The 12,837-nt window shown below is 38.0% G+C and overlaps 1 protein-coding gene across 1 annotated transcript in view; it reads left to right on the forward strand.

Annotated features, from left to right (window-relative positions):
* The window catches only part of LOC110021275 (rho GTPase-activating protein 7), a gene marked incomplete in the record, with an annotated part of 99,358 nt that overhangs the window by 52,336 nt on the left and 34,185 nt on the right, over window positions 1–12,837 (forward strand). The window contains 1 exon segment of the mRNA XM_020719707.1: window positions 3,874–4,098. Within this exon segment, the coding sequence (XP_020575366.1) occupies window positions 3,874–4,098 (225 nt within the window).

Genomic DNA, 12,837 nt, shown 5'->3' on the forward strand with positions numbered 1-12,837 from the left:
AGAGCCGGTATCCTCCCAGCCTTGCCGCAGATTCAATTAGCAAGCGTAGGATTAGTCGATATTCTTTATGCCTGGACCAAAGGGTAAATAATAGGTATGCTCTTGAACTTATCCATTTACTATAATTTCTTGACAAGGAGAATAATGTTTTCTTATATATTGAATATCACATTTAAACCCTCATTAGTATCATTAGTTATTTAATAATTATTAAAATTACATATTTATTTCAATTGCCTATTAGTGATAGATAAACAATTTTAACTTCGTTGTTGCAATTAAAGTATTGCTTTTCTAAAATCTTAGTTTGCAGTTTTAAACCACTCCCTATGAGATCGATATCTAGGACTCCATTAGAGCCCTATATTACTTAGCGATACGTATACTTGCGTTGATAAGTGTGACTTTACAATTATTGAATATTTATTACGTCCATATTTAACTTATATTTTTAAATATATATAAAGTCGCCGGTCAGATATCATGTCAAAGTTTTGAACAAATAGGCTGAATGCCTTTTCCTTTGCTTTCATTGCAATAAATAATAGTCTGTACAATCTATTTTAGGTACATAATATTTTGTATAAACTATTTTAGGCAACTTAATTAATACATATTCCTAATCTAAATATTCAGCTAAAAGTAAAGATTCGTGCAAATGTAATATTTCGTTCTTTGCAGTATTGCGAAGAAGGAAACTCTTTATTCTGTCTGATTTACTTCTGATTGATAGAACCAAAAACTTTTAAATGCATATTCCTGAGATATTCTCAAAGTTAGAAAAGTTATAAGTGGTTACCAATAGAAGGAAAGTTCTACAACTTCATGGATGTGCTATTCTTTGAGAATCAAATCTAAATTCCTAAAAATTTCAATTTAGGGGGAGAGTAATATTCCACAAGAATATTAGTTTTCGGAAAAAAAATGCCAAACAAACTCAAACAATCGCCATTCAATCTCAGTCTTGAACTACGACTGCACTCACAACTAAACACTCAAATTCAAGGACACACCAGAAATGCCAAACTAGGAAGTGATTCTGTGCAAGGAAGTGGAAAACTCATACGAACTAAAATCACATGACACCTCTTATGCAAAAATTGGAATTTGAATAAACTCTAAAGACCCTTGAAACTTGCTTGGATAACATTTTTTTATCAAATCTGTTACTTTTGGGCCTTCTAATGATCTTCATTACCAATTGTTGTTAGAAAGGTGCAAGGTCGCGTACTCAACATTTAATATATTGCTTTACTTTCTATGAAGTGATTGTTTCCCAAATTTTGATTGTTTGTCATCTCTATGATTAATTTATAGATTTGAAATTGCATACAAGAAGTTCTTAGTTACACAAGTGGAAGATTGCTATTATTAATGAAATCAAAACAACAAAGAAAACTAAATTTTGGGAAATCTCATATCCTTCCATAGGAAGAAGCCTAGGGGGTATGGGGTATGCACGTAGATTTTGATTATCAAGCACATTGCATGGGGTAAAGTGGGCAAGTTCAACGCTCGACTTATTGATAAAGATTTCACTCCATCGTTTGGAATTGATTATGAAGATATCCTTTCCCCAATGGCCAAACTTCTATCTTTTCCTCAATAGCAAAACTCAACTCTATTAGAGTTCTGTTATCATTGCAGTAAATGTAGATTGACCATTGCATCAACTTGGTATTAAAAAAGTATTTTTTAATGGTGATTTTGAAAATGAACGAAAATTCCTCCAGGTTCTGAAACTTAAGAACGTGCTAATAAAATTTGCATGCTTCTAAAGTAAGTACATGGCTTTATGCAATCTCCATGTGCATAGTTTGATAGATTTACAAAACTGGTAATGACATAATGTTAATAATATCACACTATTTTTCAATTTTTTTTTCCCTGAAGCAAAAAGACCATTGTAGTCGCATATAACATGACATTGATTTCATCGGTGCTTATCCAAAGCTATGAATAGTTGGAAAAACTGTGTTGCTATTGAATTTAGGATCAAAGGCTTGGGTCAACTCAAATGCTTTTTTTGGCATGGAAGTGCTTTTCAAGGAATTGTTTTTTCATTGGCCAATGAACATATATTTTAGATCTACAAAAAGCAACAAGTTTGGTTTATTACGAATTGCTTCACACTTTTATGGATCGAATAACAAAGATGAGAGCTAAAAAAAGGAAGCACTCTACTTGATAAATGAAGATTTTAGAGATTGGTTGGGAAGCTTATTTACCTTTTTCACATTTGATGGATATCAAATTCTTCTTAATTATTATGAGTTATTTCATAAATAGTCTCGCATAAGAAGATTTGGTGTGTTGTATATTGAATTTTAGAATGCCCACATAATAAGATTTTGGGGGTTGTATGTTGAATTTTACGATGCCTAACAAAAAAATTTTGGATGTGGAATCTTACTTTGTGGAGGCTTCAACTAACGACATTGAAGTATTTTTTGATACTGATTGGGTTGAATTAACAACAAATTGAAGATAAACTTTAGGGTACTACACTTATGTTTTAGGGAACTTGGTACTCTGTAGAGCAAGGGACAAGTAGTAGTAGTAGTGTGTGCAGCTTAGAAGCTAAGAATGTCAACTGAGAAATCTATGAGATGCTCTGTGATAGCAATGCAACTATGAGGATTGTAAAGAACTATGTTTATTATGACAAAAAACACATGAAGATATCTTTTGTCATTTCATGAAGGAGGAACTATTGGAAGGAATCATGAAGCTTTTATATATGCTTACAAATCTCCGAACAATGAATTTTCTTACATGTGCGAATTTTGAAAATTTAAACTCCAACCTTAGAATGTTTGATGTTTGCATCCAAATTGAGGGTTTGTGTTAATATTCTCCTCTCTTCCATGGAAGAATCTGAAAATATTTATTTATATGGTTAGAACTTTACGTTTCGAATAAATAGAGATTTTGGACAGCTGGTTAAAATCTTTTTTGTTTTATATTTTACTTGTTTCTTTTAACATTTCTGTTTGGTACTTATGAATTTCAATCATGGACTAGATGATATTGGATATCAGCCCTATTTTGCTATAAAACTATCCTAATTTTCATATATCAAAATATAGAGAAAAGAACAATAAAAATCATGGTTTCTTCATATCCTACACTGTCTATTAGAAGAATAGAGAAACATATTCTCACATATTTTTCATCATGCATAATAAAGTTTGAATGTGATTTATTAGTTGGTTTCCACAATGAAAAAGAAGAAAAAGGATCGAAAGGGAAAGGAATGTTGGCAATTTTATGCATTTTTTTTTTACAAACTACGCTATTAATAGAACCCTTAATAGTGTCATCCATTTTAGTATGTGTACTTCCATTATTAACTCAAAAAATGGGGCAAAAACTCTCCAAGTACTGTACACCTCACTTTTAGGGAGGCTTTCTAATTTCCGGATTCAAATTCAAAGGAGCTGCTTGTGAAATTACAACAAACTTATGCGAGATATCCATTAATTCTACACCAATCAGTTTTTGTCATAACTATGCATACTGGCTTTTGTGGGGCAGGAATGTGATTATTGATATAGAGAACTGCTGCGCAGCTTGTCACTAGTTGTAGAGGTTATTATGTCTGAAACTCGGGTACTTGAAATATATATTGTATGAAATGCCACTATACTTGCTTTTAATTTTTGAAAACTCTGAATTGTTAACAATGCCATCTAAGAATGTTACAATTTTTCTAGATGGTTTCTTTTGCAGCTTTCTATGGTGTTGCTAACAATTTTTACATCTTTTATTTTTTTCTCCTCTAGCGGGCACTTTTGATGCCATCCTTGTATCGTCTTGTTCATACAAGTATCTGTATGCTTCTAATCTTGCGGTAAATCATATCTTGAACAGGGTTGTACTTATCAAAGATGCTCTTTATCACCCGGCTCTCATAGTGAAGATAGTGATAGTGATGATTCTGATGAAGATGAAAGTATAGATGTCAAGGACAATGGATACTGCAGTGTTGAAAAGGATAAAGATTCACAAATTAATGTGGTGGATCATGAACGCGTGCTTAGTGGAAAACTGAGTGAAAGCAGCGGTTATGCTGGCAGTGACCTTTATGATTATAAGGTTTTATTTAATTTTTTATGGAATCTTATGACGATAATTTTCTGCTAGCTGTTTTATTAAGCTTTCTACACCAGTAAACTTGATTTCATATCCTATGTCTTGCAAAGTTAAACTTTAGTCTATTCTTTCCAGTACCTCTTATAGGAAGCAAAAATTATGTCACAATTTTTAATGCTTTGTATTTTTCTGCTTATCTCCAATCCTTGCTATCAGAGAAATTTGCTCTCTGGATTTGATGACTCTTAAGATTTTTTTAATCAATATTGCCTCTCTAATATAGGGAAACAGATGAGTACTAGAGTTTTGAAAGCTTTTTTTTTATGTTTGGTTTGGCAGAGAGTGGGCTTTGGAGCAATGCTTTGTTTACCTCAACTATGATGAAGTTATTTGTTGAATTCACGAATATAATTTTTGTAATGCAAAAGCATGGATGCATATATCCCCTCTCTAGAACCCACATTCTGTGATGCCTCACGCTTTGGGTACACCTCAGAGCTAGATACTTGCTTGACCCACATTCTGTGATGCCTCACGCTTTGGGTACACCACTTTTAAACCAACAAAATGTTATACTTGTTGCACTTGCTTAATGGAGAAATTGAGCTTTTCGGGCAATTTCAGAAATGATTCTTGATGGGGATGTGATTCGGGGTTCAGTAATTAATACTGTTGAATCTTCCTTGATACTTGCTATATGGCTCCTGTATCCATCTTGTTATTGTTAAAGATTTTAGGGTTTTCCATTCTTATAGTAATATATTTCTCTTAATGGTTATTGACGCTAGGGGTTATCAATAATGCTTATAAGGAATAGGGATTAGGGAATTCAAGGGTGGAGTTGAGGGATTCTTAAGGTGAGTGAGAGTTAGGGTTGGGGAATGGGTTGGATAAGAGAGTATAGGGGGTGTACTGGCTTTTATTATGCATTTTAAGAGCGTATAGGGGGTGTACTGGCTAGATGGTGGGAGAGTTGGCGGAAGCAAGCAAGAAGGTAGGAAAGGATTTTCGACAGCGGGTTGGTGGGGTTGTATGGGGCAGCGACAAGGGCAAGATAGAGGATTAAGGTTGTCGACGGGGAAAACAGGGAAAAGGCGAGTTGCAGGTGGAAGGGCAGTGAACTGGGCAAGGAATAGTGCGAGATGCGGGGAGTTAGTGACCACCTCAGAGCTAGATATAGCTGGAGCACCACCTGTTCGCAGATACAGTACTTGGTAGTAGATAACTTGGAAGGAGAGGCCCCTCACCTTTGACGATATCCATGGCCCATAAACTTGGATTGGTGAAGCCTGCTTCCCTGTTTACTGAACTGGTTTAGCTGAACAAGCCGATTCAACCCCCCTAGGAATCCCCGCGTCAGTTTCCTGTGGTCGGGAAACTTCAAACTCATTCGTTGAAGCTTCTGTCTGCCCGCTGCTGATGATGATGTTGTAACCTTCCGTGGTTGAAGGCCTTTCAATAGTGGTCTAAGAAGCGCCCAATTTTCACTAAAGACTGCAATGTCTCCTAAGGCACCTAAGGTTCTTTCCCTACTTGTGAGCAAACATTCATATTGATCCAATCTTTTGGGAGCTCGCTGTTCGTTTGACTTGGATTGCGTATCACCCCTATTTTGATGGACTCTCCTAAACCAACCCAAGGTTGGCTCACCCTATTATGAAGAAAGGATAACCTGAACCTCCCCGAATGGTGGTGGCCATGGTGACAAGGTATCGATCGTGATGTCCTGAAAAGATCTCTGTTGTGGTCGTCTCCTTTCTTGTCCTGAAAAGATCTCTGTTGTGGTCGTCTCCTTTCTGAAATTGTTGTCTCAGTCCTATCACCCTTTGTAGTCACCAAAATTGGGCTCCCCAGAAGGGAGAAGGATGATGCATTTCCCATCTTTGATGTTGGAGTTAAGTGTTTCGGAATCTATCGTATTGAGTCCTACGATGAAATTGCCATGTTTTTCTCAACAAAGGTGGAGGCATCCGTGAGTACCATGTCACGCCGCACCGGATTCTGTAGCTGACTTCTAATCAAAAACTCCACCAGGCACCTCTGATCAATGATGAACCTGTTCTTCTTTATCCACGTCAGAGTATACATCTGAATACCTTGAGTCACGAGGCTCAAATTCTATATCATTTGCATAGACGTCATGTTCTTGGTGCTCCCTCCATCGATGATGAGGTTTCATACCTTCCCGTTCACAGTTCAATGGTGATAGAATATGTTGTAGTGAAGCTACTGTGGATCCATTGTATCCTCTGTCTGAAGGATCCATCAAACCATGAGCATCTCGCCTTCATTTGATAGAAGATGATTTACTTCACCTTGTTCTACAGCTGCCTCCTCGTCACTAACCTCTATTGTGCCCTGCTCTACAAAAAACACAACTAGGCTCATTGGACAGTTGGATGTGATGTGCCCAAATTCATGTTATTTGAAGCATTTTCTAGCGTGGCATGCAACTCTTCTCGGGCTTCTTTTCACTCGAGGTGGTTTCTTCCTTATCTGAACCAGTATTCTCAACTCCATGAGGTGTGCTTCTTTTGATGCTTCCAAATGCGGGTGGCTGCCGGATTTGTGGTGGTTGCCTGTTCTTTTTCTTCAGTCCCTCGACCTTTTGGGCTAAGGGCTGGGTATCTCCCAGTGACCAATAAGGCTGCAGTTTCACCATGTTGCTGATAGCGAGAAGGGCAAGTGAGAGGATTAAGGCTAATGGCATGGCAAATAGGAAAAGAGTCGGTTGCAGGTGGAAGGGCAGCAAGTGGGCAAGGAATTGTACGTAATGCAGACAGATAGTCACCACCTCTTAGCAGGATGCAACCAGAACGCCATCTTTCCTCAGATACATCCCTAGGTAGAGAGATATCAGATGTCGACAACTACTGTCATAGAAAACTCAATTAAAACTGAACCCTAACAAAAGGAAAATACATATATCTCTGCATATAGTTGATATTTAAGGGAGGGAGGCTTTTACCCTTGGGCTACCCTAGCTCATAAACATGAATCAGACGACCCTGCTCCCCTTTTGGCTAAGTCGGTTCAGCTGAACTAGTTGGTTCAGCCCCCTAAGGAGCCATGCGTCAGTCTTCTAGGGTTGGGGGAGCTTTGACCTCATTCGTCGAAGCTTCCGTCGGCCCAGTGCTGTGATGAAGTTGTTGTAATCTTTCGAGTCGAAGGATCTTCGACTGTGGTCCGAGAAGCATCCAGATCTCTTTGGCGACTGCACCGTCTCTTAAGACACGTAAGGATCTGATATTGAAACTAGTCAGGAGTTATCAAACATTAAAAAAAAAAGAAACTTTTATTAAATATAGTAATAGGGTTACAACACGTTACAATGAAAAGGAGAAAAACAACAATTGACCAATCTCTGACTAGGGCCCAGAAGAGGAGATTCAAGAGCGGGGGTGGTGTTAGCAATGTAGTGAGGGTATGGCAAAGGGGTTGGTTACGGTGAGGTCGGTCAGGAGGGGGTTTTGGGGTCATGTAGGTGGGAGAGGGTGCTGGTTGGCTGGTTCGACAGCCAAGCAATCGGACGCGTCGACTCTCCGAATCGCGAAGCTGGTGCGCGCAGGAGTGTGAATTGTGCAGAAGGCCACCCTAAGGCTCGGAAAGGTCCTATAGGAATCCATTTTGGGTTTCCTCATGTCGGTTTCATCCTTCTAAGCGTTAGAAGTCGATACCGCACACGCGAAACTCCAAAAGAAGACGGAAATAGGTCGAACTAAAAACGAGGCGGGCACCACTTCTAAGGTTCTAAGATAGTCGCAGGAAGACCCCTAAGGCTAGATCCTAACTCCTACGAGAAATACTAGACCTCACGAAAATTGAGGTCAACAAGGCCGGAGGTGGAGGAGAGGGGAGGAGAAAGGTTAGTTAAGGGTAAATGAGCAGATATAACACTACTTCAGAGTAGGATACGATCAGTGCACCACCACCTCTTTGGATACAATCCTAGATAAGGGAAAGTAGACCACACATGAATATGAAATCTGCAAACTACTCCTAATTCTCTGAAAAAGGCAGCATATACTCCTATTGGAGGGGAAAATGAATGAAATAGGAAAGGAAATCCTCACACAAAAGCAATGTTGAGAATGCTCTAGAAAATAACCATTAAAGGCATTCTAGGAGGGGGAGAATGCACAAGGAGGGGCAGTAGTCCTGCCCCCTCTACAAAGCTCTCGAAGCTCCGCTCAACCTGCAAACGTTTTGCCGGGACCGGTCCATGCTTGCAAGCTAAGTTGCCAACTGGTTCAGCCAGTTGACGGGATTTTTTAGCACCCAGTGTGGGGTGGTTTTAGCGCACCGCTTCAGGGGCTCCTTTTAGCACCCCGCATCAGTCTCCCGAGGTTGGGGAAGCTTCAGCCTCATTTTTTGAAGCTCCAGGCTTTTCAATGTATGGTGTCAAGTCGACGACGTTGAATGTGGTTGAAACGTTGTAGTCTTCAGGCATGTCAATCTTGTAAGTGTTGTCATTTAGCTTCTGAAGTACTTTGAAAGGTTTATCTGCTTTTGGCTTAAGTTTCCCAATGATTCTAGTGGGGATCTTTTCTTTTTTAAAAAAATTTATATGAGGTCGCCTTCCAGGAATGTTATTTTTTCCCTGGATTTATTTTTGTGTTTGATATTTGTGGTTTTACTTATCAATCTCCTTGCCAACGCTTTCATTGAGCTTCTGACCGTACTGTGTCGTCCTCGTTGATTTTTGGGGACGGCAGAAGTAATACCAACTCAAGTGGTGTGAGCGGATTGCGTCCGTACACAATCTCGATGGGAGTTGTCCACTAGTTTGGCTTTTGGATTAGTTGTAAGCAAATTCATCTTGGGCTAGAATAAGATTCCGCTGCTTTATATTTTTCCCTATGAAGTGCCTAAGGAGATTTTCGAGGCCCTTGTTTACTAACTCCATCTGTCTATCTGTCCATTTGTCCATCTGTCCGTATGTCTGTGGATGAACTGTTGAGCTTAATTGGAGATGGTGCCAAACTTTCTATATAGTGTTCTCTAGAAGTGGTTTAAGAATTTGACGTCTCTGTTTGTGGTGATGGCCTTGAGAATTCCATGCAACCTTACAATCTTCTTGATGTACAGATCGGCAATGTGAGAGAAGTTTAGTGTTCGGTGGCAGGATACGAAGTGGGCCATCTTGGATAATCTGTCTATCACAATCATCAGAGAGTCCTTGTTACTTTGTGTCCTTGGGAGTCCCACCATGAAATCCATACTAACCTCCACCCATACTGCCTCTGATACTGGAAGTGGCGTATATAATCTTGTGTTCTGAGCCTTTTTCTTTGCCAGTGATAACTTTTGCACTGCCTGACATGTCGCTCTCATCTCTCGTTATTTTGGGCAAAAAAAAAATGCTCTTTTACAAGGGCGAGAGTCTTGTCCCTGCCAAAGTGCCCTGCTATTCCTCCACCGTGGCCCTCATGGACAATGACCTCTCTTAGTGAACACCGAGGAATGCACAACTGACTGTGATGGAACAAGTATCCATCTGTTTGGTAATACTCCCCTATTGGCTTCTCCTAACATTGCTCCAAGATGTTTCTGAAATTCTCATCCGCTTCATATAGATCCCTTATGACCTTGAAGCCTGCAACTCGGGTCTGCATGGATGTGATCAATAAATGTCGACAACTCAGTGCAACTGTTACACGGTTCTGGCTTCCCGCCTTATCTTTAAGCACTGAAATGAGACTAGAAATTTTACTTAGATGGTGTGTCAGCCTTTTAGTTTGCTCTGGCTATTGAGGAATTTCAGGGCCTCATGATCTGTAAATAGTGTGAACTCGTTCTTTAATAGGTAATGACCGCAGTGCTCCGATGGCGTAGAATTCTTTGTCATAAGTCAAGTATTTCCTTCTAGACTCATTCAACTTTTCATTGAAGAAGGCGATGGGATGTCGTCTCTGGTTCAATATTGCTCCTATTCCTACCCTGAAGGCATCACATTCAACCTCGAAAAGTTGGTTGAAGTCTGGTAATGCTAGCTCGGGAGCCCAACTCAGTGTGTCAAAGCTGTCATGTGCTGCTGCCGTCCAAGCAAACTCCTTCACTTTTAAAAGTTCAGTTAAAGTGGAGGTGATGGTGCGTAAGTTCCTAATTAATCTCCGGTAGAATGATACTATCCCAAAAAATGGTCTTAGCTCAGTGAATGACTGTGTTGTAGTCCAACTGATAATGATCTTTATCTTTGTAGGATCCATCTGAACGCGTGCACTAGATACAATGTAACCCAACGAACAAACCTATAAGCTGTGGCATTTTAGAAACAAATCCTGGAGATACTGTGGTGGGAGCTATTTCTTCTGCATTGCCTTTTTCATCTTCTCCTACTTAGTTATCTTCTCACGGCCTTCTCCTTTCCTCGGCCTTTGTAGGTTTTCCCACCATAAGACGACATTCTTCTTTAGTTTAATGACTAACTATTTTGACCGTTTGTCCTCTGATACGTCTTTGTACTCGAAAATCCATTCGACTGATTGTAGTCAGTCGATAAACGCATCTGGGTCCATGCTTCCCTCAAATTCTGGGAGGTCCATCTTGATGTCAAAGTCAGGCTAACCCCCATAAGTGGCCTCTTCCCTTGGCCTCCTCGAGTATTGGATACCAAAACGACGTAGTCAATATTTCTCATCACTGTGTTCTTCTTTGTGGAACGGATTCAAATCCTTGTCCTTGTCTTCCGCTCGACTCCCGATCACGATCGAAGGTAATCTCTTCCTGGTTCCCATCATCTAGCTTGGATAGTTTCTGTTGCAAATGATGAATTTCTCGTTGAATCTCCTCCCAAGTAAAGTCTGATGTATCTCTTCGCGATGACATGGGCAGGGTTGGGAATTGGAGGTGGAGGTGATTTGGGTAGGGTAGATGCTAGGAACGCTATGATAAGATATCAGAACTAGCCAGGAGTTATCCAAACACAAAAAGTAAACTATTACTAAAATATAAGTAGGGTTACAACACAACAGAATGAAAAGGAGAGAAACAACGATAGAGTTACAACACGACACAATAAAAGGGAGAAAAACAACGACAGACCAATCTCTGACTAGGGCCTAGAAGAGGAGATTCAAGATAGAAGAAATTTTTTCCTGATATAATTGAAGATTTTAAATATATATTAATTACATATGAAGTTTATTAGATGATCTATCGGAAGATATTAATGTATAGTATATATTTTTTGATGATTAATATAGACTAGTAGATATTAATGTATAGTATATATTTTTTGATGATTATAGACTACTTTTTTTTTCTTGATTTTGATTAGTGAAGTTAGGATGAGTGTTAGTTGGAATTTTATTTACCACATATATCACATTTCATGATTGATTTAGAGGAGTCCAAATGGGGTATAATAATCATAACATAAATAACTAAAATTGAGGAACTCATAAGAGAAGTGGAAATGAAGACAAAGAAACAAAAAATAGTGGACTTGATTTAATGCGGTATAATTTTGAGTTCGTGGTTATACTGGTTCTTTCTCTTTCAAACTGAACTAATAACCACAATATAAATAATCTTTAATCTAAACTAAAATCTGAACCATGATTTCAAAACTAAACCAAATCAACCAATATGCACAGTTCGGTTCGATTTTTCAGTTTTAAATCAAATGTGCTCCCCACCCTTTTATATAAACACTAAATGCCTTGAAGTTGCAACTGAACAGTTTGGTTTTCTTTTGGTGCTCAGCTGTTGGCATGGTTATTATTATGGATATAATTCATTGTTCTCTTTCATTATATGGTCCAAACTTGGGAAAAACTGATCAAATAGCTACAACTTAAGAAATGTGAAGACAAAATATCTTTTGTATTATTATTTTTTCTTAATTTTAAAAAATAAAGGTTGAATTAATAATGTTACCAATGATTGCTTCTTTTTTTATAAATCTTTGTTAAGGCAATTTATTTAATCTGGCCACAAGGTATATATGCCTTGATAAGTTGATGTAACAATTTCTAAGAAATCATTGTGCTTCTGCATCTTGATGACAGCATCTCCCATTCAATTTATCATCTATAAATCATTCACAAATCATCCACATGCTTCATTAATTCCAAATCTTTTGACTAGCTTATTCCTCTTTACAAGTTACATGGCTTCCACATGGATTATCAAGAATATTTGTTAGATACTAAGTTCCTATTTGATACCATTTTGTTTTCTTTTTTTTTTAAAGACAAAGCATGTTTAGTAAGGGTTTTTTTATAACCATTTTTTGTTTTAAAAGCAAATCAAATTGTTTTTAAAACACCCAAAATAAGTTTTAGATGTTTTTGTTGTTTTCAAAATATGAGACCCTGGCCATCCCCATGCTCATTGTTGGGCGGGCTCCACACTGGTTGCTGATGAACCCATGCAAAGTCGGCTTCATCTCCTCTGTTTGGTTAGCTGCATTTTCAAATGTGATATCACTGCCTGCTTCCAGATTACAAAATAAATTGTCGTAAACAGTATTCAATTATAAAAACAACTTATTTTTAAAATGTCAAACATGTGTTTATTTCATATTGAGATATAAATAAAATAAATGAAAAAAATGTAAACAAAAATAATATAACCAATGGCCTCTAAACATTCAACCCTATTCATTTCCTTAGCTTCATTATTTCAAGGTTTTGTGATAATCAAAATTTTTGTTTAAAAAAAAAATTGGTTAAGCTTTTGTTTCAATTTTTGATGCAGTTTATTCTTTTAGTTTGCTTAGCATGCTCAAGTTCATTA

Source organism: Phalaenopsis equestris, unplaced genomic scaffold (assembly GCF_001263595.1).
Source record: "Phalaenopsis equestris unplaced genomic scaffold, ASM126359v1 Scaffold000128, whole genome shotgun sequence".
In the NCBI taxonomy this organism is placed as follows: domain Eukaryota; kingdom Viridiplantae; phylum Streptophyta; class Magnoliopsida; order Asparagales; family Orchidaceae; genus Phalaenopsis; species Phalaenopsis equestris.